The sequence below is a fragment of the Pipistrellus kuhlii genome, unplaced genomic scaffold (assembly GCF_014108245.1).
Source record: "Pipistrellus kuhlii isolate mPipKuh1 unplaced genomic scaffold, mPipKuh1.p scaffold_m20_p_14, whole genome shotgun sequence".
Lineage (NCBI taxonomy): Eukaryota > Metazoa > Chordata > Mammalia > Chiroptera > Vespertilionidae > Pipistrellus > Pipistrellus kuhlii.
The window spans coordinates 43,848,495-43,873,563 of NW_023425449.1; the positions used below are offsets into that span (position 1 = coordinate 43,848,495).

General features: G+C 44.1%; 1 protein-coding gene across 2 annotated transcripts; it reads right to left on the minus strand.

Moving 5' to 3' along the window:
• Nucleotides 1–1,095: 1,095 nt before the first annotated feature.
• On the minus strand, nt 1,096–24,224 carry SNX16 (sorting nexin 16). Of its 2 annotated transcripts, none has more exons than XM_045581551.1 (8): nt 24,091–24,224; nt 22,310–22,781; nt 17,545–17,631; nt 14,382–14,530; nt 9,045–9,114; nt 4,410–4,546; nt 3,787–3,903; nt 1,096–2,902 (listed from the first exon to the last, which is right to left on the minus strand). In XM_045581551.1, the coding sequence occupies exons 2-8, from the start codon at nt 22,679–22,681 to the stop codon at nt 2,728–2,730; spliced, it is 1,107 nt and encodes a 368-aa protein (XP_045437507.1). In that variant the 5' UTR covers nt 22,682–22,781; nt 24,091–24,224; the 3' UTR covers nt 1,096–2,727. The 2 variants fall into 2 exon arrangements, with proteins under 2 accessions (XP_045437507.1, XP_045437508.1); XM_045581552.1 differs by having other exon boundaries at nt 1,096–2,934; nt 24,190–24,210.
• Nucleotides 24,225–25,069: the final 845 nt, after the last annotated feature.

Sequence of the window (25,069 nt, forward strand, 5' to 3'; positions counted from 1 at the left end):
TGGTTTCTGTGCGGGGACGGCAGTCTGTCAGTGCGCCAGTGGCAGGGTCTGCTCTCCTGTGAGGCCGCGGTGGAAGCCTCGTGTTCATCGCCGCTGTGCCCTGGCCAAGAGCCTGCGGCCCGAGCCAGCAGGCCAGGCCTGCACTCGCAGGCTGCTCGGAAAGGCCTCTCAGCAGAGCCCGGTTCTGGGCGGGCACTGGCATCGGTGGCGGTGCAGTGCGTGCCAGGACAGGCCGTGACAAGTTCCCACCTCACGTCGTCTAAACACTGGAATCTGGGCTCTGTCAGAACACAAGCAGGTGTGTTGTAACAGAGCTTCCACGGGGAGCAGACTGGAGTTAAGGTAGAAAAACGCAGTCCCGGCTGCGCACGGGGCTGACTCACGAAGTTTTGGGTCATGCCAGCGCCCCAGGAGGGAGGGGACAAGTCCTCAGGTTAGCACTGCCCATTGCTCAGGTGTCCGCAGAGCCGAGGCCAGGGGCTGACTGCGTAACACAGCCTCAGCCTCGAGGACCGCACTGGAGGGCAGCTAAGCTGCCTTCCCAGCGGAAGCCGACAGCGCGGAGGGCGAGGCAGCCAGGGAGCCGCGGGAAGCCAGTGTGTCTGTGGCGCTCTGTGAAGAGCTCCCGAGGACAAGTTGATTTTGTCTATTTCCTAATCTCCAAATCCCTCTGTTTTCTAAGTCACACATCCAAATCCTTCCTGGACTAAGGCCCCAGTTCACTACAATACTGCAGGCAGTTGAAGCAGATTAGGAAGATGGTTTATCGGTTCGCTAGATAAATGTGCTTGAAATGGCTAGTGTCAGCATGGCAGACGGATGAGCGTTTAAAATGCTACGTTTCATGGTGGTACTATCTGTACGTCAAGTGAGTTTTTCCGGGGTTAAAAGATTACCCAGGAAGAGTTGTGTCTTTTATTAACGTTGGGGCATCTGAGGTGCCTCCACCCTTTCAGGGAGACGTGCTATAAAGTGTGAACCGGGAAACACGGTCCTATCGTGCAAAGCCGCGCTGACTACAACCAGTTCACACGATGGCATGGGGAACGGGACGAGGAGGCCGGGGGGAGGGTATCAACATCGGACACAGCTTCCGTCGCACGGAGAAATAATTTATTAAACAAACATCACACTGGGAATCAAATGCATTACAAAAGTAAAAAAGTAAATTCGATAAAGTGATAGTGGCTGACCTAATCAATGAGTTTTCCTTCACTCCCCCCAAACTTTAATAACCATCTTCCGAAAGGCCCGATTGTGCAAGTGTGTGGGTCACTGTAAACAGATGGGTAGTGTTATAATATCTGGAATTTAGTGAAGATCATTTCCATTCGACTGAAATCATATTAATTTAAATGACTGGTCTCTATACACCCTTTTCAGCCTGGAAAAATGTCTCAGACGAGGGAGCAGGTGGCGGTCCGCCGCCCCGGACAGAGCACACTGCGGCCCGCCCTGCGGAAGACAGCCTGGGACGGAGCTCCCGGTGGCATTCTGACACAGACCTTTAACACGTGTGGAACTTGGTTAAAACGCAGCCTCCTTTCCAGATCAAAGGCCAGCAGCGGCCGCTGGGCCTGTCCATCTGTGGGAGTGGCATTTTAAATAACCCGTCTCAGCACAGTCACTGAGACACGGCACCTTCCAGCCATGAACAGAAATGGGGCTGGCCACTCCATTTCCCGGCAAGTTCCCCTCCGTTTCCAGAAAGTATATGGAGTTCAATATGCCAACTGGGATCTCAAAATGCTAACATGAGTACGATGCTTATTAACAGCAATATGCAAAACAGTAGAAATAAAGTAACTTCTTATCATACAAATGAACAAGGCACTTTTGACAACTGTCCGCGAAGCTGACTCCCAGACCCCAGGAGACTTGTAGAAAGTGCAGGCCCTCGCTCTACTCACTAAAGAAATTCACCACTTCAACTTGGCACGGAAGAGTTTAATTACCATAAAGTGCATCACTTGGCTAAATATATTAAAACGAAAACCGGCCAAGAATAGATTATAGTAACATATGTACACATATGGGAATAACAAGGAATTCCAGGAGCCAACATAGTTAGAAACTTTATAGTGTGTGTGTGTATATATATATATGTGTATGTCTTTTTTTTTTTTAACAGCTCCCTATTTACTCAGAATCTCTACTTTCAAATGAGTATGCCTTGATTAGCAAAAAGAGGTAGTGTTCTGAAAGAGGCAAACTCCTGAATCTACAGGTAAAGATTTAAGATGAAGATTATGTGGAAAATAAACAAGTATAACAATAATCTGGGATGCTTAGTATAGTATTTTGATATTAATGAATTATAGGCTATTTAAAATAAAGGCTATTTTATGTAATTACAGCTCTTTCAAATAATTTTCCTTTGGTACCAGAAAGTTTCCTACTTTTAAATAGCAGTAACACTGTAAATAAGCAATATCTATTTGGAGATGGTAAACATGTAGATATTTAGAACAATTCTTCACCACTGACCTGAACTGTCAGGGAAATTATATCATGTCAGAGGCACAAAGAAGTCTATGATAGCAACATGCAGTTCCTTGCCATCTGACTAACATGACTGGTAATTTAAACACACATAAGTTTGGGGCGATATACTGGCAAAACACCAAAATAACTTATGCACACTATAAATACACAGATTAAATAGAAGAGAGTTTAAAGCATCAGTGAATATATTTCCTATCCCAGTAACTTCTCTTTATGTAAACTTTATACACACGCGTTCTTGCTGTTTTCTGTGGATGCTTCAGTCTCTTTACTTTTCACACCGGCTGCTCTGCTGGGAGGGGCTGAGCTCAGAAGCGGAGGCAGTGCCGTGGTTAGTCCTCCTCGGTGTCGTAGGCCACTTCGGCCACCTCCACTTCCGCTGCGCAGGCTCCGGGCGCTCCGGGCCGGCAGAGCGGCTGGTCCGTGGCTCTGTGAAGAGACGCGTCAGTGTCAGCGGGGTGCATGCTACACCTTTAATGATGGAAGAACACTGAAATATTAATCAGAAATGTAACGTTTTTCACGTGTCAGAGAACTTTCTGGAGATGCATTTTTAATTCCTTAGCTCTCTCAACAAACACTTATCAATAATAATTAGTAATTATCCTACAAATTTGTTGTCATAATTATAGCTCAGCCATTATCACTGAAGTATTAATAATTAACTTGGCCTTATATGCAATAAAAATTCAATGGGCTTTAAAAATATGATTGTTATTCTCGCCATGTAGGCAGGGTGCTGGCGAGTACAGTGCCCACACCGAGAATGGGAAAAGATTGACATTGTGGGAGATTTAAGTAATTTATCAGGATTTACAAAAAAATTAACTGATACACAGCCCAGTTCAACAGACAGAGCTTCATTTTCAGTGATAAGAAGATGAACAGAGAAGCCGAAACCGGTTTGGCTCAGTGGATAGAGCGTCGGCCTGCAGACTCAAAGGTCCCAGGTTTGATTCCGGTCAAGGGCATGTACCTTGGTTGCAGGCACATTCCCGGTGGGGGGTGTGCAGGAGGCAGCTGGTTGATGTTTCTCTCTTATCGATGTTTCTAGCTCTCTATCCCTCTCTCTTCCTCTCTGTGAAAAATCAATAAAATATATTAAACAAACAAACACACTGAGGGACGACGCCTGAGCCTCGTGTGTAGGACGGCCCAGAACCCACCGTCCTGTCCGCTCAGGAGGTGAGGACGCGGTGCGCAGGGAGCCCAAAGATCCCCATGGAGCCCTGGAGCACTCCCCCAATGCCAAGGCTGGGCTGCCAGGCTGACGTGCCGCACCTGCTCTCTCCACCCAGGACTTCCGGCTCAGCCCCCAGCGCAGGGGCCGCCGCCTTCGGGACGCGCTGGCCTCCGGTGCCTGACCAGGGCGGCTCCTCCCGGTCTGAACACAGCGCCCTGCAAGGGAAGACAGCCGCACGTTACCTTCTCACCACCACTCCGGCTAAGGCGCTCCCTGCGGGGCACTGAGCTCTCCTGACACCGTCAGGCCTGACGCAGTCCCCGGCTCAGGAACCGCGGCCTGGGAGGCCACAGAAACGTTAGTGCTCACGCTTAGTTTAGAACGAGTTTAGCACCGACCGATACATGGTGACGAGCAGGCAAACTGGAAGTTTGCTGTGAAAATCTGGCATACATGCCTAGAAACAGAGAGACCATTTACATAGTTAAATGAATAATGTTTATCCTGTTGAACAGATGGGGGCTTATTATCCTGTTGTTTCCCATCCTGCAAATGCTCAGGCTCCTAAATAAATAATCAGACAATTTTCTCAATCTACAAGGAAGTACGCCTGGCGCCTCTGACTTTGGGATTAGAAATTTCCTACATCCCCGAAAATACGTCTCCCCCGGAGCATTGCGAGCTGCCTGGGTCTGCTGGAAGCACAGGCACGGCAACACACCTGATTCTGCTCTCTAGCGTGTCTATACGAAGTTGCTTCTCACCGAGCAGTTTCTTCAGCGACTCCACCTCTTTCTGTTTTTCCAGTAATTCTTTCTGAAAACGGTAGTTTGTGTCCTCTAAAGTTTCGCAGAAAGCCTTCGAAACAAACAAACAAAAGTCATGTGCAGGAAAAAAAGTTAATTACGTATATAGTGTCTTTTTCAAGATCATGAGAACTCAAGGAACATGGACAATCAAGATAATAGCTTGCAGCCTGAACCGCTTGTCTGTACCTTTTCTGGTCTCTGCTAACTTAGCCCTCCGTCTGAGGAGATACGTGGTAGACCCTTCAGGGTAGAATGAAGTTACTAACACCACTGTATGTACGAGTTTTCAGTCTCCTTAGTCCATTTTTGCCACGTCCTAAGTAATTATATTTAAAAAACCTGAGGCTATTGGTTCCATTTGTATTAGTTCGGTAGCAGCAAACAGTAAATCTAAAAGAATCTACAAACTAATGAAGATTTTAATTCCTCAGCACTATTAACCAAGGATGTGACATATAAAATAAATATACAAAAATCAATAATATGAGAGCAATAAATCAGAATATAATAAAAATATCTACTATGATATAAAAATATGAGAATAAATCCTATAGCTTGTCTTAGAAGTTTAAGGAAAAAATTTAAACCTTTATTGAAGGACTTAAAAAAAGACCTAAGTAAGCAAAGATCTCCAGGAAAATTCACTCCTACAAAGGCAGCACTCTTCAGCATTATGGAAGAGCATGTAGTCAACTTAAAGAACAAGACAGGAACCCTTACCTGCCAGACACAGAGATGCCAAAGCTACAAAATGAACAAACCATGGACTAACAAACAGACCACCTTAACAAAAAACAGAGAGTGGGGGGGAGAGAGGGAGAGAGAGAAAGAGAAGGAGAGGGAGAGGGAGAGGGAGAGGGAGAGGGAGAGGGAGAGGGAGAGGGGGAGAGGGAAAGAAGGAGAGGGAGAGAGGGAGAACGAGGTAGATTCTGGATTTGAAAAGTACAATAATTGAAATGAAAAATCAGCAGCCTCTGACTTTGGGATTGGAAATTGATCCTGGAGATGTCAGATTGAATCAGTGAGCTTGGAGATGAATCAACATAGAAACTGTCCAACTTGAAGAACAAGGAAAAGAAGTGACTGAAGAAAACGAGCAGCACCTCGGAAGTACAATATGAAGTATGCAAACAGCCACGTCACAGGAATCCCAGAATGAGAAGGGTGGAGAAAGGACGGAAAACAAATCATGGCCAACAGCTTTCCAGGTCTGATGGTGAGCATTAATCTGCCAAATCCAAGAAGCTCAATGAGCCACAGTTTGATAAACACAGAGAGCCGTACCCCAGTCCGTCATAATAAGCTGCTGGAAGTCAGAGAAACAAACCGCCTGGAGAGCAGCAGGGGCACCGTGACCGGGTGCGCGGAGGAGCGCCGCCAGAGCCACAGGCAGCCGGCCACCGGGAGCACGGCGCCAGAGGCACAGGGTGACACCGCACACCGCGGAAAGCCCTGTCACACTCCCCGCTTCAAAACAGCCTCCTCAGAAGAATGAAGCCTGGGATTTGCTGCCACAGACCTGCCTTACGAGAGAGACCACATGAAAGCCCCGGAGCTGAAAGGAACGACTGACACCAGACGTAACACCGACCGCAGGAAGGAAGCAGTAAGTCTGAGGAAAGACGGAAAAGTGTGCAAATGTTCTTTCTCATGTCTTCTCTTAGGTCCTTCCAAAGACCAAAGACTGTGAAAAGAAATAATCCCTGCGCTGTACTGTCAGGCAGAGGTTATAAAATATACAACAGCAGAGGGAAAGGCAAAGAGAACAGTCTGGAGCCAAGCGATTAATTCCTTGGAATTAAGCTCTATTCTGAAGTAGACTGCGTTAAGATGAGCACTATAATACCTCGAGCAGACACTAAAAAATAATGAAGAAATAACTAAGAAAAACATAAAAATGTCTACAGAGGAATCAAAATGGCATACTTATCTGTTTCACACAATTAAATGAGGCAGCTAAGGGGAAGAAGACCCAAACCGATGAGAAAGAGGAAACAAACTGCAAAACAGCAGATGTAAAAGGCAGGTATGTCAGAGCGGATAAAAGACCAACACCCACCCACATGCGATGTGCGACAGACAGATTTGAGAGTGACAGACAAACAGCTTAAAGCGAGGGATGTGAACGGCAGCCGTGAGAGAGGCAGTAATAGGACTGTGGTGTCGCCAGTAGGACAGGGAACTAGATCAGTGAAGAAAATTAAAAGTCCTTCTATTTCCATTTGACGTTTGATGAAAGTTTCAACACAAATCAGTCAAGGGAGTGACACAATTAGGTATCGATAGGAACTTAAGACTCTTACCTCACACCTTACAAAAACAGCGTGGAGCTGGGCCAGAGACCTAAACTATAAGACGTCTAAGAAAAAAAGTAGGAAAACAAATCTTTGTGACCCTGTACTAGGTGAAGAGTTCTTATGATACAACACAAAAAGCATAAGCCATAAAAATAAAAATGAACTTCATTAAAATGAAAAAACATTAACACTTCAAAAGACCAATAAGAAGATAAAAAGATACATACAGACTGGAAGAAAATATTTATAAATGATGTATCTGATAAAGGACCTGCCTCCAAAATAAAGAACTCTTACAACTCAATAAGACAAACTAAAAAAATGGGCAGAAGGCGTAAGTAGACAAGTCACCAAAGAAAAGATGAATGACTAAAAAGTGATCAACATAAAAACATAATATTTCATCAATGCGCTTGTCAGAGACGCGCTGGCCTCACTCCTCGCTCTGCAGCCAGCCTCTCTTCCACTCTCTCCGCACACACGTGGTACAGGCCACGTGCAGGCAATAGGGAGTGGGCAGGATGGAGGAGGCTTGCTCTGCTGAGAAGGGCAGACAGCTCATCTTGAGACACTTGGAGCCTATGGGAAGGGAGACCCAGTGGCGCCAGCTCTACTGATCTTTCAAGATGAGCTGGGATGTAAATTTTAAATGTAAAATCACCCTAATTTTTAAAGCCTAGAAAAAAAGAAGGAAAAATTATTTGTGAGGAAACTGGAACTTCATACACTACCGGAGGGAATGTAAAATGGTAGACATTTTAGGAAACACTTGCAAGTTTTTTAAAAAAGTTAAACATAATTTGCCATATAACCAAACATTCCTCTCCTAGGAATCAACTCAAAAGAAATGAAAGCATAAGTCCTCACAAGACTGTTCCAAACAGCGCAAAACTGGAAACAGTCCCACTGTCCCTCTGTGGTGTATTATACAAAGTAAACCACTCAGTAACGAAATATTGATCGAGGCTATAGCACAGATGACTCAAAAACATTTTGCTAAATCAGTGGTCGGCAAATTGCATCTCGCGAGCCACATGCGGCTCTTTGGCCCCTTGAGTGTGGCTCTTCCACAAAATACCATGTGCAGGTGCACACACACATATAGTAGGACTGAAACTTCGTGGCCCATGCGCACAGTTCGGCTCCCAAAAGAAATTTCAATCGCTGTACTGTTGATATTTGGCTCCCCTGACTAATGAGTTTGCCAACCACTGTGCTAAAAGAAACTAGATGCAAATATTATGTGTTTTTATATATAATGTATAAAATGTTATAAATACTGTACATATAAATTATATAACTGAACACTGATCTTATATAGGCACACACACATACATACATATATATAGCGTGACTGTATTTATATGAAATATCCAAAAAAGGCAAGTTTGCGAGTGAAAGCAGACCAGCGCTGTCAGGGGCTGGGGACAGACTGACTGAACAGCTGTACGATTTTCCAGGTGATGGGAGTTTCTGAAACTGCATTATGGGAGAGCTCTAAAAATGTACTAAAATTATTAAATTGTACATTCACAGTGGAATAGCAAATAGCAACTTTTATGGATAAAGACTTCAATAAAGCTGTTTCTAAACAGCCATGGTATTCACTCTAATACAAAGAACTGACTCAGTTTAATTGAAAACATTACAAACCTACCAATTAAATCTGTTCCACTTAAGCACCATTAAACATTTGGGGAAAAACTTAGAGAAAAATTTTAGCTAATCTATTATTACCAAATCTGCTGGGATAATCTAGCCAATTGCTTCAAGAAATAGGCCACTTTACCACGTCAATTAGTGTAATCTGAGCAGCATCAAGCTCGGCTGAACTGATAAGAAGACAATACCTTCTCCCTCTGAAAGTGAGCTTTCGCTTTGATTTTCACTGTAGGTTCTGGACTTTGATACTCAGATGGAAGAAAAGTCAACATACAAATAGCCCTTTTAAGTGCAGTAAAACAAATTTGCAAATAATTTTTTTTTGAAGCAGTAAAAATAGAGGATAAAATGCAGGACTTTGTTTTAGAGTACACTGATGATGCGACATGTATGAGTTTTATGTTTTCACTGAAGCAGGCCCATGCATTTCATTGAAAGAAACCTCTGGCTCAAACACCAGAAAGCTTTCTGTGCAAAACCGCCCCGGTATGAGTTATGATAGCCGCCGTTTGCTATTCCCTCCCAGGATACCGCATTGCTGTGCTGAGCTATCGTCCTCTCTCCATGAACAGGGAACACGGCACTCACCCTGCTTTCCTCCAGGCTATCGAATGGCCCCGGTGGATCGTCCAGACAAAGGAACTCCCTCACCGCCAGGCTTTTCAGAGGGAAAGGACAATTAGCCGGGGTACAAATAAGTTTACAAAGACCGCAAAAAGCAAGTGACTTTGAAGTTATACAGTGTTTTAAGCAAGTGGCTGCTGATATACCAAAATAAACTAGCTGTGTTACGTGGCTTCATACAAGTAATCAAACTTAAACATAAAATATATAGAAGCTGCAGAGATTTCAAACTATTTTCTAAGATCTTATGATCATACATAGAGATGGGGAATTTATGCTACTTAAAAACTATAGGATAGCCGAAACCGGTTTGGCTCAGTGGATAGAGCATCGGCCTGTGGACTGAAAGGTCCCAGGTTTGATTCTGGTTAAGGGCATGTACACTGGTTGCGGGCACATCCCCAGTAGGGGGTGTGCAGGAGGCAGCTGATCAATGGTTCTCTCTCATCGATGTTTCTAGCTCTCTGTCCCTCTCCCTTCCTCTCTGTAAAAAAAATCAATAAAATATATTTAAAAAAAAAACAAAAACCCTACAGGATATAAAACATACTTTGGAAAAATGCTAAAGGGACCAATCTAAGTGGTGAATAGATAAGAGATGGTATATTTTCAAAGGAATGTCAGCTGAAGCAGTCTAAAAAGGCATTACCCAGTTAGGAAGAAATACTATTCTAAGTTACATGTCACTTGTTTCTTTTTAGGAGATACACCTACAGTAACATCTCAAGTATCGATATTTACTCTGAAAAAAGTTAAGAACTTTCTTGCAATCTTTTTTGTTATATTAATTTACTTCAAATATTTTTCCTTAAAGAGTTCAAGGGAAAAGTACTGACCATGCCATTGCTGAATTACCATTAACTTTTGAAATAATGAAATATGGTATTGCTATGTTTATACTCTGGAATTATCAGAAATAGGTTAAGAGTGTAGGAGATAAAGCTCCCTTTTTACAAAAATAGTCCACTCTCTAAAAGCAATTTTGGATAGAGACAACTCTGTGCATGTTAAAACATAAATTGGATATTTACCTTTTAAGGCATAAAGGACAGGAATGTAATTTCTAATGCGCTTTATAAAGGAGATGCTGACCTATGCTGAAAAGGGAATGGGGACTGTGGGTTCGGTTCAGGCCAGATAAGTTGATGATGACAGGAATGGCCATAAAGAGAAAAATGGAATTTTTAGTGAAATCTTTCCAAAGAAAAACAACATGAATTAATACAGAGGAGTAGTGTCAAGAAAGCAATCCAGAAGATCTGAAAGAGCAAAGTTCTGGGCTGTAAAATCGTGACAATATAATAAAACAAAGACACACAGTCAAGGAAACAGGAAGCTGGAGGTCCCATACCCAGGGAAGAACAGAGACAGAAGGGATCTTAATGTGGTGGAGCTCTGAGCTCCATGGCTTGCTTTCCATCCCTTTAACATGTTCAGCCAAGAAACACGTCCCGAAATGGGGACTAATCCATCCTCTGTTTGAACCACTGAAACTTATCCCTTCCCTGAGCTGCGACTTGCCTCCTGGCAGCTTCTATTCAGGAGTCAGTTCTGCTTCTTGGGACCCTTTAAGATAAATCTAAGTCCTCTTTCACATGATAACCCTAAAATATGTCAACGGTGTTATAGTTTCTCTAGCCTCAGTCTCCACAAAGCAATACTGATACACTAACATTTCCTCTCCTTTTTCTTATCACAAACTTAATTGACTACTTAAAGCTTACAGGGTCTCTGCATTCATGAAGCCAACATTTTTTCCCAGATTTATTGAGGTGTAATTACAATGCACACATTTAAAATGTACACCTGGATTTGATATAGTATGCACATGCTGTGGGTGGTAATCAAGCTAATTAACATTTACATTACCTCACATTTCCCAAGTACACTGTACACATAGGGCAACGTATCTTATTTTATTTAATTTTCACAACAATCATGTACAGTGAGGATAGGCACTCTTTCCACTTTTACAAATGATACCCAAGTTCAGAGGGAAAATGACCCACTCAAGGTCACACAGCACGGCAGCTCTTAAATCTCTTCTGAGTATAAACATGTGCCTTTTCTATCTTTAAATTCTCTTCTTTTTTGGTTCACTTGGATTCTCTGCCCTTGCCAGGTACCTCTCTCACCACGCTCAACCAGCCTGTCCCTCGTTGATGGAGGTTTAGAGAAAGGAAGGAAGGAAAGAAAGGAGAGGGAGGGAGGGAGGTAGGTTTCTGGAACACTGCCGGTGATCTGACAGCACGGAGAACAGGACCACCTTCGTTTTTTGGTTTAGATATTATACTTCCCACCTGCCCTTTATTTCTATTGGAAAACCATCTATTAGGCAGAAATGAGCTACAGGAAATGAATTATCTTGAGATTGAGAAGTCAAAAGTTTGGATGAAACCCTGAGATAATGGCTTTTACGATTGAAAAGCAAAGTGCTGAGCAGTGTGGGGAGGGGCCTTTTAATACTTTCGGTGTTTGACAACGTAATGTGAGTCATCATTTTTTCATGGGCCTAGACCCCGGATGTCCTCATCCTTTAGTAACAGTTTCATGTTCACAGATTTCTCTAATGACTGGAAAGCTGCTGGAGGAAATGAAAACGTGGTAAGGGGATTCACGTCTCTTTTTATACCTTTACTTTATAGTAGCAATTCAGCCAGGACCAGCAGTGGTGCACAGGGACTTGGATGTAGGAATCTGTTTGTGGAGGTTTTCCATTTCATTCTCCTTCCCTAGAAATCCTCACGACCTAGGGCTCACAGAGCTCTGCTCAGATCAAACCCAGTGGACTCCCTAAGTTTTTTTTAACATCACCTGAGGATATGTTTATTGATATTTTAGAGAAAGAAAGGAAGGAAAGAAAGGAGAGGGAGGGAGGGAGGGAGGGAAATTTTTTCCATGGACAGGTTCAACTCCATCCCTAATCTCGCTCCTGTGCTCAGCCCTTTACCGGGCGCTTCTGCTGGAGCTGATGATGGAGTCAGCCAGGCACCAGGACAGGGGACCTGACCGAGGGGACCCCAACACCTGGAACTAAAGGGGACAAGCTCAGCAAGGCCGGCCCCTTTTGTTACCTAGGGCAGCGGTCGCCCACCGGTGGTCTGTGAGACCTGAAAGGCTGGCGACCACTGACCTAGAACCTAGAACCATCTTCGGACTGGGAACCGGAGGTAAATCAGGCCCAGTGCTGCCTCCCGGCCTGGAGAGGAGCCACCGGTGGCCTCCTCCAGCCTGGCTTATCATCCGGCAAATGTGTCTTAACTTAAACTCTTCCTCCGAGCCTCTTAAAAGTCTTACTGTGTTTTCAAACTTCTTAAAAAACTGCTTCTTCTAGTGAACCTTCACCTTCTATTTGTGCTTTATTTTCCTTTTCTTTCATAGGTATGTATCAGTTTACATCTCACAATTAAAAAAAAAAGCCCATGATTTAATAGCTAAATGTGCTCTTTATCCTAAATATTATACTTTAAAAATAAAATACACCCCTAAAATAATGCTGACAATTCATTAAGAGGTCAATTAAAAATTAGGTAGAAAAATGTACTAAAAATACTAGATATTCTGTCAAAACAAGATTAGGCACCAAAGACCACTGCATGAAAATATTGAGGGATTTCAGACAGAAGTATCAGTTTGCATTTCCCATTATTCTCCACAGTCAAAGGAGATATTTTTAAAACTGACATTAACCACCACCCTGAGGATTGGCATAGGGCTGGTGACATTGGGGTCATAGGGTGGGAGCTGGCTTGAGGGTGCGGAGCTCACGTCTGGCTTTCCATGGGGCCGGTTCAGACCTTGGTTATCTCACCTGGTCACTCTTAGCCCATGTGTGCCCCGGTGCTCAGCCTTATTCCTTCTAGTCCAGAACCGTCCTCCAAACCCCAATGCTATCTCGAACCCAGAGAAAGCCCACCCAGCCTCCTGTAGCAAGAGGGAGCACACCAAGACCCGGTGTGGCACAGAGCACCGCGGGTGCGGGAGAGCCAGGCCTGAGGAAGTTTTTGGGCGCTGAAGGATGTACGGAGTTGTCTAGGCCAGGGCTGGATGGGCAGGAGTGTGAAACACTGCCTCTCCAGGGAGGCCTAAGGGACAATGGAGAAAGGTGACTGTGCTGACGGACAGAGGATGACAACAAAACACAAAGTCAGAAAGACAGGCGGGGAGGCAAGGAGCAGGAGGAGACAAACTGCATTACACCACGGTGCTGCCAAAGGCACAGGAGCCGAGCGGATGAGGGAGACCAGGGGAAGCTTCCGCAATAAGCAAGGTGATACCGACACTCACAGTAACTCGGTGCTGATGGAGGGCTGGGGGACAGCATACAGAGTTGAGTGGAATTTAAAACATAAACGAAGAGATAAGGGGCTTTGGGTAGACAGCTGCTGGGGGGAATTCTAGAGTCAGCTGTTACTCTGTTTTCAGTTCAGGTCACTTGTGAGATACCAGTTGTCGAGGAGGCAACTGCATGCAGACCTGAGCGGCGTTCCTTTCTTAAGGAAAGCGCGGGCGGTGGGCAGAGGCCTCAGGCAGCCATCGCGCCTGGCCGCACGCACTAAGCAGCACGCTGTGGGTTACGTTTACCAGGTGATATAAAAAACGGAGAAAAAAGGGTAGACCAAGTGAGACAGGATGGCTTTCTTGCCTCCCATCCTTATGCGACAAACTATTACAGTAACAGACACAGGTATCTGTATATGCTATCGCTGCCTTGCAAATGCTACTTTTTTTCAAAATAGTTTTAATTTACTTGATAATTTAAGTTCCAAAATTAGATACTCAGCTGGTATTAAATCACAAGGCCACTTTCTTTTATATTGAGAAGCAAAAACCCAGATAGATCCTTTCTCTCCCTTTATAATGATTTTTGGTATTTCCGATTTCTCTTCCATATAAATTAACCCAATTTCACAATTTTCATATTTTTATATTACTTTGAAAAACATAGAATATATTACTCTAAAAATTATATAGTGTCATATTAGCAAAAAATGTGAAGGCCACTTAAAGTGATTGCTAAAATACTAAAAACTAAAAATCCAGTTAACAGTTGAGTGGTCTGAATAGATGATATGCTGAATTTTTAACTTCGCTGACTTTGTGAAAGTGTTAATACAAATCAAACACCATATAAAGTCCTTACTGAAAAAAAGCAAGAGAATTCCAGGCAGTGTTTGTTAGTGGACAAGTAATTATACTTATTTTATAAACTTTGTTCCCCTGTGCATGGTCCTAGGCTTGTTCTTTGGTTTTAACTAGTGCTGAAATGCATTTACAGCCTCTTATTTCAGTGTTACATACCAGTGCGCAACGTCCTTGTGAGCCACTAAATTTTGAAGAAATGCTTGCAATCCTAATTTTCTATCTTCTAAAAAGTCGGCGTTGTAATTATCTTTAAACCAGCGTTTTGGTGGAAGAGCTAATCGAAAGCCTGGAAACATCTCTTTTAACTGAAAAAGAAGAAAAAAAGAATATATATTGTTCAACCTCGTTATACCAAGTCCACAAAATCTACCCTGTTGACTAGGTGCAACTGTTCATGAAATAAGCTTAAAACAAAAGAACTGAATCCAGCAAAGCTTTCTGCTCCTTGTTTAACTTCTTGATTCTCCCACTTGTGTGTACACATGAGTACCAGTTGCTCCACCTCCTTGCCAACACCTGCATTGTGCATTGTCTTTTTAATGGTGGCCATTCTAGGGGTGTGAAGTAGCGGTTTTCACTTTGGCTTTGATGTGCAGGCTCTGCTGACAAATGGTGCTTATGTGCATCTGTACTAGCATATCTTCTTTGGTGAATTATCTATTCATATCTTTAGACCCTTCACTTTTTAGAAAAAAATTTAGTTATTTGTATTTTTATTAAGTTGTAAAAGTTCTTTTTATACACCAAATATATGTCCTTTATCCTATGTATGACACATATTTCTCCCAGATTGTGACCTATTTTAACACTCTTCACCGAGCATGTTTAAAATTTTAATGTTATCGAATACATCCACTTTTGTCTTTTATGGGTCATGCTTTTTTAGATCCTAAGAAATCTTTGCTCACTTGAAGGTTGCAAGATATTCTTTTGTTTTCTCCTGGACATTTATAGTTTTAGTTTCTACATTTTGGTTTATGATCCATTTTACATGTTTGGCTTAAATTTTACTTTCTTAGGGAGAAACTTTTCCGAACTGCTAAGCTGTGTTAGATTTGCCTTTATACATTCTGGTCAAGTAACTAACTGTGTAACAAGTCACCTCAAAACACAGTGCCGTAAAAGAACCATCTATTAGGCCATGGAATCTGTGGGCACTTAAGGCTGGCTTATCTCCGTTCCACAAGAGCTGGGAACTCAGCTGAAGAGCTGAGGGTAGGAGCTGGAATCAACTGAAGGTCATGCCCGCATGTGTAGAAAATGATGCTGGCTGCGGGCTGAGACCTTGTGTGGTATCAGCCACCATCTTAACGTGGAATGTCTTGGACTTTCTCACAGCACAGAGGCTGGGCCTCAAGGGGGAACATCCCAAGACAGGAAGTCAGGATGAAGCTGTGTGCTTCAAATGACCTGGCCTAGACAGGCAGCATCAGTGCCTCTTTCCTTTATTGGTTGAGTAGCACAAGGGCACCAGGTTCAAGGGAAGGGGATACAGATTAACCCCTTGATGGTCAGTGGCAAGATTCTGGAAGAGCATATGGGACTGAAAGTATTGCTGTGAACATTTTTAGAAAAAACGACCTACCACAAGTTTGCAAATCACCAACTTATTTTTGAATGCCATTTATCACAATGTACAATAAATAGGTTTATTTAATTTTGGACTCTCCTAGGCCAGTGATTCTGAACCTCGGCTGCACACTGGAATCACCCAAGGAGCTGTGAAAGGTATTAATGACTACGTCCTACTAACAGGTTTGCATTTAATTAGCTGGGTGTGGCCTGGTAACTAATTTTAAGAAGCCTCTGGGGAAGTCCAAAGGACATCTGAGGTTGAAAGCCACGTGACTGCTCTGCGATGATTTTGTCATACTCACTGCTGCATCTCTCATGCTCAGCATGGTGCCGGCTGCACTATAGCAGTCAGTAGTCTATGTTCTCTAAGTGCGTGAACGACATAAAACCATGTACATTCATGTTTCTGTTCTTAAATGTAAAACTAAATGCCACAAGGAAAGAAAAGAGTGACCAAAGGGAAAAATCCACAGCATAAAATGTTAAGTAAAAACATAAAAAATCATGTTTTGTCTATATTTCTATAAATATGTGAAGATAAAACAAACAAGACAAAAACCGGAAAGCAACCTGGACTATTGAAAACTTTGATTTGATTTCAAGATGTAATTAGATATTTTTGGTCCTGGAATTTTATTATTTAATGTTGGTAGTGAAAATAATAAAAATCGTGAAGAGGAAATAAAAAGTCTTTTTTATTAAGTTTGAGCATTAAAATTTAAATGTCCCATATGACCACATGCATATTATACTTAGGCATTTTTCCTCCTTAAAAATTATCCTTAGAGGAAGAAGAGGTCCCACAATTAACTCCTCACAAAGTGTTTATATTATGGGTACTGTGTATTATACATTATGGGTAATTAACAACTTTATTTTGAATAAAGTACTATTTGGAAACTATACATTAGCTTAAAATAACTTGAATAAATGCTATTTTTTAATCTTTTATTATATTAAAACAACACATTTCCTGCAAACATGACATCATAACAGGCAGTTGATGTTTCTATAAACGAATCTCCAAAAAGGACCCATGACTTCTGCCCTGTGCCGCTGCTGTGATTGCACCAATTTCTCAGTACAGGGATTCTGCAGCTGTAACTGGCTTCGCTGGTGCTGACCTGGGCACAGGGACATTATCTGTGAGCCTAATCTTATCTCAGGAGCACTTGAGGTTGAGCTTCCTTGTGCTGGTGCATAGGAGAAAGTCTGAGATGCCAGCAGGAGGCCCGGGCTCCCAGCCACTGGCTGGGAAGCCGGCAGCCGCACAGGGCCTGAGAGAGCGAAGCAGCACCTCTGGCTGACAACCAGCCAGGACGCAGGGACTCAGCCTTACAATGAGAAAGGGAACTCTGCCAAGGCCTGAATGAGCCTGGAAGCGGAGTCTTTCCTGGAGCCTCCAGCTAGAGTCCAGTGGAGCCAAGAGCTTAATACTGAGCCAGCGGAGCCCACTCAAAGCACCCTGGGTAATAAACAGGTGTATCATAATTACATTTGTGTTAATAAGGTTAAGATTTTCACATTTTTAGATTTTGTTTTCATAAAAGAAAGTTATGTGTAGAGATGGGCCTTCAAGCTATTAAAGTGAAATGAAATGGTATTTTCTTAGAAACTAGGCAAAAGGTTGTCTTCATTTAAATAATTCACAAGAAAGAAAAAACACAAATATAACAGACAAACTGTCCGAAACAGATAATAATTCAAAACCGAAAAGCTGGTTTTAGATTTGTTAAGTACTTACTTTATCATTAAGCCTGGAGAAGTCAGTGTATCTTCTGAAAACTACCCAGCTTTCTTCTGGGTTTTTCTTCACTTGTATCTTATATACCTACGAGGGGGGAGAGTTAGAGATACATGTAAAGATACTTAAACATTCAAATCAAATATCTAAAAAACTTTTACTCGACAATCTAAGTCCTAACGATTACTATGTAAAAAATATCAGAAATGATTTAAAACGTGAAATGTACAAATATTTGATGTAGGCACCAAAAGCAAGGGAAACAAGACTATGATAAATTTGTAGCAAAATGCCATTTTTGGTGCTGACTAATAATAAGTGAACTTATCAGTTTCCAAATATATTTTATGCCACATATTTTAAAACTAATAAAAAGAATAACTAATGCTTAAAAAAGTTATGAAACACAGCCACTCTTGTCTTATACAATCAAATTAATTTTAAACTCAGCACTTCAAGGCAAAGTTTTGAAATTTGATGTTTTAATTTTCAGAGCTGAAATACAAGCTAAAATATATCCACATTAGATAAAAGCTTACATTTCTATAATTATGCATAATTATCTAGGCTAGTGAATAGAAAAACATGTTTGAAGCATGTCACTATTTTACAAAGTTTACAGTAAGAAAGGCTAGATTCTATTTTTCATGAGTATAATTTCAGAGTTTATTATAAGGAAGTACTTTTTATAACAGAATCTCGAGGAAAGGGTGTAGTTTCTGGTACAGTATTTTGGGCCAAGCTATGAAGACGACAACATCTGCCAAATGACTGACACTCTCCTAAAGGGTAACGTGTCCTGAAGTGGGCTGTGCACTCACTCTCCACCGCGGCTCTGAAGCTGCACTTCAGCGTGAGGCTACTGACCACTGAACGTGACCAGTCCACGTCGACAGGGCTGACTGTACAGGCCGCACACCACCCTGGAGTCTCCCCTTACAGACTGACTTCTCTTTCGGCTTTTAAGGGGAGAACATCAAGGGTTACGGATGAATCCTTTATGAAGTAAAACACAAGTAATTTATCTGTGCCACATATAAAAGTGAGGAGCCTTTAAAGTGTCCAGAAAGTCCTGATCTGAGATAATCCTAAGGGGAATCAAAGGTCATAATGCCTGGCACTCAACAGGTACTCAAAAAATGTTAAATCAATGTCTAAATGGACAGGACTAATCTTGTATCCGTTCACACTCTTTGAGGTCTTGGAAGACTTTATATGCCACTGCCTTAAATTTGCATTTTCACACATCACCTCAATGAGTCAATGAGAGATTATGAACCGTGGAGTTTATTATAATTTCGAAAATCACTCTAAAAAAGGTCAGGCCCGACTGGCTTGGCTCAGTGGTAGAATATCGACCTAATGAACCAAGAGTCCATGGTTTGATTCCCAGAAAGGGTGCATACCCGGGTTATGGGTTCGATCCTTATCGTGGGGTGTACAGGGGGCAGCTGATCAATGATTCTCTCTCATCATTGATGTTTTTATCTCTTCCTCTCCTTTCCTCTCTGAAATCAATAAAAATATAGTAAAAAATTAAAAAAACAACATCAGGTTCATGAAGATTTCTCTAGACATCATTACTCTTAAGATAATTTAATTGTAAAGATGGTTTCTTCATGAATTTTCTGAAGCAAGAAATGGCATACACATATTGAGGTATGGTAGCAATCATCTCAGGTAGAAACTGCAGTTTTAACTTTAACCCTGCTGTTTAGTTTCTGTATTTATTTGCTTGTTACAACAATAGAAAAGTTATTTTGATTTTCTGAACTTATGTATGCTATCCCAATCGATTGAATACTCCATGGTTGGCGGTTTGAATATCCCACTGATTGTGACCTTACTGGTTATCGAAGCACATTGTTCTGTACCAGGAACTTACCTGGGAACCAGGACAGCACAATTACCCTAAATTGCCTCAGTGGCTACAGATAGTGCGTTCCGGTTGACCCAGTGGTCTCAAGACCGGGACACCACAATTATTCTAAATTGCCTCAGTGGCTCCAGATAATGTGTTTCAGTTGACTCAATGGTCCCAAGACCCAAAACTATAATTAATCTTTATACATAACTAACTTGCTCAATTTTGCTTCTGTAATTGCTTTGTGCAAACCAGGTTCCTCATTCCAAACCCAAAGCTGTAATTGATACCTTTATGACATTCTACTATGTAAGCCAGAGAAGCAGCATTTCGGGCTGTGAGAGCTGGAGCGCTGTTGCCTCTTGTAGCCTCGTAGCCACCGGCTTTTGAATAAATGACTCCATAATCTGACTTTTTGAGGCGTCCTTTGTGAGATTCAGGGTACTCTACAACAATATAAACTCTACCTCAAGGAAATCCAAGAGAAAGAACAAGCTATTTCAACTGATATGCGAATTAGCAAAGTTGCTGTATACATACATAACCGGAAAAATACAAAGTATCAAAGAAAAGAAAAAAAAGAAAAAGCAATTGAGAATATCCAACACCCACAACTACACGTGAATCTAACCAAAAGATGGCAGACCTCTGCCCTGAACACCACAGAGAGTCATTATAAAAAAACAAATGACGAGGTAAATGGACTGAGTTCACAGATTCAAACTCAGTACTGTAAGATGTCAGTTTTGCCAGTTGGTCTGGGTTCGACCCAATCCCGAGGCCCAGAGCAGCCAGTCCTGAGAGCACCACAGCTGGAGCACGAGGCGCCAGGCAGCAAGGCCTACCGGAAGCTTTCGTAATCAGGGCTGTGGCGCCCAAAGGCGGGGAAATGGGACCCGGAAACAGACCACACTTTTATGGTCATCTGATCTGTATCAGAAGCAACATGCAAATGCGGAGGAGAAGAGTGTCTTCTCGGTAAAAGCCTGCTCACTGGAACTCACACGGAGGAAGGAGGTCTGACCCTGCCTCACAGCATGGAAAACACTTAATTCCTGATGGTTTTCAGATCTAAGTACCAAAGGTCCGACAATAAAGCTTTCAGAAGAAAACATAGGGCATTGTCCAGAGGGAGTAGGCAGATTTTAAAAAGTGCTGACTACATAAAAAAAAAGTTAATAGGCTGGACTATATTAGAAGTAAGAACCTTTATTTATCAAATACATCATCAGGGAGTGAAAAGACAAAGCAGGGAGTGAGATGATATGATACATGTTCTGAAAAAACTTATGTCCAAAATGCATAGAAAACTACAAAGTAAAGTGGAAAAGGCTTCCCCACAGAAAAATGAACAAAGACCTTGAACAGACCCTTCACAAAAGAGAATATCCAAATGGCCAAAAATACCTTCAATTTAATTAGTCATTAAGAAATGCAAATTTAGACCACAATGTGATATCACTCTACCCATTAGAATCGCCAAAATGAAAAAGATGGAAAACACGCTATGTTGGGAAGGTGTGGAGTAGCTGGAACTCTCATGTAAGCCTACGAGAGTGTAAATTAGTACCACCTTTCTGGCACATTGTATCTTCTAAAGCTGGGTATATGGTCCAGCAAATTCAATCCGTGGCTGATATCCAACAGAAATGCATCTATGAGTTGACTGAGTGACAAGCACTAAAAGGTTCATAGCAGTCATATTTCCAAGAGCCTCAAACTGCTAATTATCCAAGTGCTCTGCAACTGGAGGATGGATCAACATTCACAGATAGGAATAGTATCTGTACTAATAATAGAGGGATATGCAAATTGTCCAGATGCCGTCACAGTAATGACCAAACAACTGAATAGCAGGCTGTGTGGGGCGACCAGGCCGGCAGGCAGGGGCGTTAGTGAGGGACGACCAAACTACTGAACAAGCAGGCTGCGTGGGACAACCAGGTTGGCAGTGGGGTGAGTGAGGGACAATCAAATGACTGAACAGCAGGCTGTGTAAGGTGGGGGAGGGGGCAGTTGGGGGTGACAAGGTTGATAGGTGGGGGGGGGGGCAGTTGGGGGACCAGGTTGATGGGGAGAGGGGCAGTGAGGGGTGACAAGTAAGGGGTTACTAAGCCAGCGGGGTTGGGGGTGGGGAGTTGGGGGTGATCAGGCTGGCAGGGGGCAGCAGTTGGGGGCAACCAGGCCAGCAGGGGTGGGGCATAAGGGACAACCAGGCTGGTGGGATATGGAGGAGGTAGTTAGGGTAGATCAGGCCAACAAGCAGAGCTGGTTAGGGGTGATCAGGCTGGCAGGGGAGGCAGCTGGGGCATCAGGCAGGCAGGCAGGCAGGCAGATGAGCATTAGGAGCCAGCAGTTGTGGATTGTAAGAGGGATGACCGAATGTCTGTTTAGCCCCTATCCTGGGGATTGGGCCTAAACCGGCAGTTGGACATCCCCTGAGGGGTCCTGGACTGGAGAGAGTATAGGCTGCACTGAAGGGAACCCTGTATTTCGTGCACCGGGCCTCTAGTCAGTAATAAAAAAGTGCTACCTAGAATTCCATGCAAGGTCAAGGAGGAGTCTCACAAGCACAATGCTGACTTACGTAAGGTACAGACATAGGCAACATTAAAGTAGCCTGTCACGAGAGAGGGTGCTGACTGGAGGAGAGTTTGGTGCTGGTTCTGGATGCTAGTTACGTTTCTTTCCTGACCTTTGTGCTAGTTTCAGATATAAATCTGGTTTTGTGCCAATTCATTCAAGTAAGACAAAAGTTCCCTACAATGACAGAATTTAAGAGTGTACAAACCACTTGAATCTCCTCTTTAAGAAATGACAAGTACATACTAACATCAATCGATTTAACACAAGTGTAGAATAGGGCGAGTCAGTCTGGTGTGCAGAAAGGTCGATACTCACAGTAAATTTCGCCCTTTCTTCCATCACCTCATAGCCCAGAATAGTGGGAGTCGAAGGCCTATCTTCCAAATCTGCTGTTTCAGGATTCTGTTCTTCACTCTCTCTTGGTCTGGTGGAATACTCAATGCAAGAGTCTGCATTTATAAACTTAGTCCTGAGGAGGGGGCTGCTGCAGACGGAGGAAGCGCTGTCCCCCTGACCGGGGGCACTGGTCTGTTTCATGGTTCCTGTGTGTGAGTCCTCCAGCTGGCCTCTGGAGGAGTTCGAGCTTGAGATGCTCCCCAAAGAGGAACTTCTTTGGTTCCTGCTGGTTGCGAAGCTGGCAGCAGAACTCCCTATGGGCATGGGCACTGGGACATAAGGAGTTGCCATTTTCTTTGGGGCTTTGCCACAAATCTGCAAACTGCTGAGGCCACGCACTTAGAGAACAACTGGTGTGCAATCCATTATTTTCTTCTTGGGAGTTTGCTATCTAACCATGAGAAGAACATATTGAAAGATGGGTTTTAATCTGCAGCATTATCCAAAAGAAAACATGGTGTTCATATCCGTTTCTGTTAATTTTGTGGCATTTTATTGGAATGAAAACAGGCCCCAAATCTCTTCTTTTAACTGCACAATGTCAGCGCTAGGCACTCTCATTTGCAAGGCAAAGAAAGCAGAACTACTCCCACCCTTTTTCTCACTCTATTTCTTTGGGACAGATTTTTGCAAAGTTTATTTCAACCTTCCTGAGGCTATATTTTCTGCTTCCAGTCCAGACAGTACTATACAGGGCACAGGGAGGGAAGGAAAATTATTCACATCACCTTTTGACTTAGTGAAATTCTAAAAACAAAACAAAACAAAAAAACCCACCTAAACTAAAGGAATAAAGTGAGCCAGAAGCTCAGATGCTACAAATATCAACTGCTCTTCAAGTAATAGGTCATTAAGCTCTGGATCGAATGCATCTGAGAAAACACCACAAACTTGGTCAAATTAAATCCAATAAGCCTCCAACGAACATGAAACGTATGGATTCAAAGTTTCAATGTTCTTCCGAGTTCCCGGATACCCACCGGCTCTCTGTGCCATATGCTGAGGGACAAACCCTTCTTTACAGCGCGCACTCTGACGTCTGCTGTCAGCAGACCTAGCTGATCTTATCTCAGAATTTCATAACAACCGAAGAAAGTTTATTTAATCACTAAGATGTCAAATAAGCTGAGAGCCGGTGGCAACTGCAGGCCAGCGAAGTGACAGCTGCGGGTCTGCCTGTCGGAGGCCACGGGCAGCGGTGAGAAAAGTGGGGACGGGGCCGAAGTGCGAGTTTCAGCCCAGCACGTGGCTGCGGCAGCCGCCCCGCCCCGCCCCGCCCGCGGTCAGGACCCGAACACAGCAGTGCCCGGTCCCTCCGGTCCGCAGCCTTCCCCGCCCCCGGCCCGCCCGGCGCCCGCCCGGAGGCCGCGGACCCGGAGGACGCGGCGCCGCCGCCCGCACGGGCGCTCCCCCGCGCGGTCCCCCGGGCGCCCGGACCCACCCGGAAGCCCGCGGGCAGGTGCGGGGCGAGCGGAGCCGCCGGCCGGTGACAGCCGTGGGCGTGAGGACAGCGGGGACGCCGGGCGCAGCCCGCCCCACCGGGGTCCCGGGCCCCACGACGGGCGCGCCCTCGCCGCCCTGCGGGGACCGCGGCGCCCTCCCTCCCGCGAGCCCGCCGCCCGCCGCCCGCCGCCCGCCGCCCGCCACGGGCGCAGGTGTCCCCGCGCCAGCGCCCGGGCACTCCGCGGCCCCGTGCCCACCTGAGCCTCTCCGCGGGCCCCTTCCAGCGCGCTTCCCGCGACGGTCACCGCGACCTCCGGCCCCGCGCTCCCGTCCCCTCCCACGCCGCGCGGCCTCACGTGACCCGCAGCCTGCAGCTCCCGCCGCCCGCCCGGAGCCCGCGCCGCGGAGCGGGGGGCGGGGCGACACGCACCCGGAAGCGACGTCACACGAGCCCCGCCCCGGAGGCGGTGACAGGAGCTGGCCCGGGGCTCTGGCAGCTCGCTTGACCCTAGTTTGTGGTAAGAATTCTTTTGCCTCTGCCCTGCTTTATTTGTGTACATTTAGAGAAACTCGGGCTCGGTATCTAGTTTGCCCGACAAGGAAGGAGAAGGCGACCATTCCCGGGAGGAACTGAGGCCGACAGGGAGACTGGCCTCCCGCTTTGCATCATGGGACTTGTAGTCTGCACAAGGTTGGGCTGGTTCTGGCAGGTAAGAGGTGGTTTTCCAGATTTAGCAGCGCTTTAAGAGATGACAATCGATTCCAAGAGTGGCAAGACACAACTCTGCACTGCAGCCTATTTGTCCTACATAACTCACAGGTTTTCATGGGCAGAGAACTGGAATTCTTTAGTGCTTGTCTGTTTTACCGTTGGAAGCAATTTCAGCGCAAGTGATACAGCCCTGGGCTTGTTAGGCGTGCACTTCTGAAGAACTGAAAGGTTTTTCTGGAAAATTGTTCTTTGATAATCAAATAACAAAATGCGGACTAATTTACAGTTCTGTTTATCCTTAGAAGTGTGCAATTTGATATAAATTTCATCTAATGATTTCCAAGGCTTTGCAATGTCTTTCCAAGACTGGAAAAAATTGATAGTTGTTACTACATAATGATCGTAGGAAGATCATCTGGCTTGTGGCATGACAATGGTTTTGGGTTGATAATATTGTTCTTCCACTGTGAATGGAACATACAAAGAGAATTCTATGGAAACAGTAGACTAAAACATGAGGTAGT

Excerpts from the sequence above, each read along its gene's own strand:
- SNX16 (XM_045581551.1), bottom strand. The coding sequence starts at position 22,681 with ATGGCAACTCCTTATGTCCCAGTGCCCATGCCCATAGGGAGTTCTGCT. Across the intron at positions 4,547-9,044 it reads ATAGCCTGGAGGAAAGCAGG|GCTTTCTGCGAAACTTTAGA; the intron begins GTGAGTGCCGTG and ends TTTGTTTCGAAG. Across the intron at positions 3,904-4,409 it reads ACGCTAGAGAGCAGAATCAG|GGCGCTGTGTTCAGACCGGG; the intron begins GTGTGTTGCCGT and ends CTTCCCTTGCAG.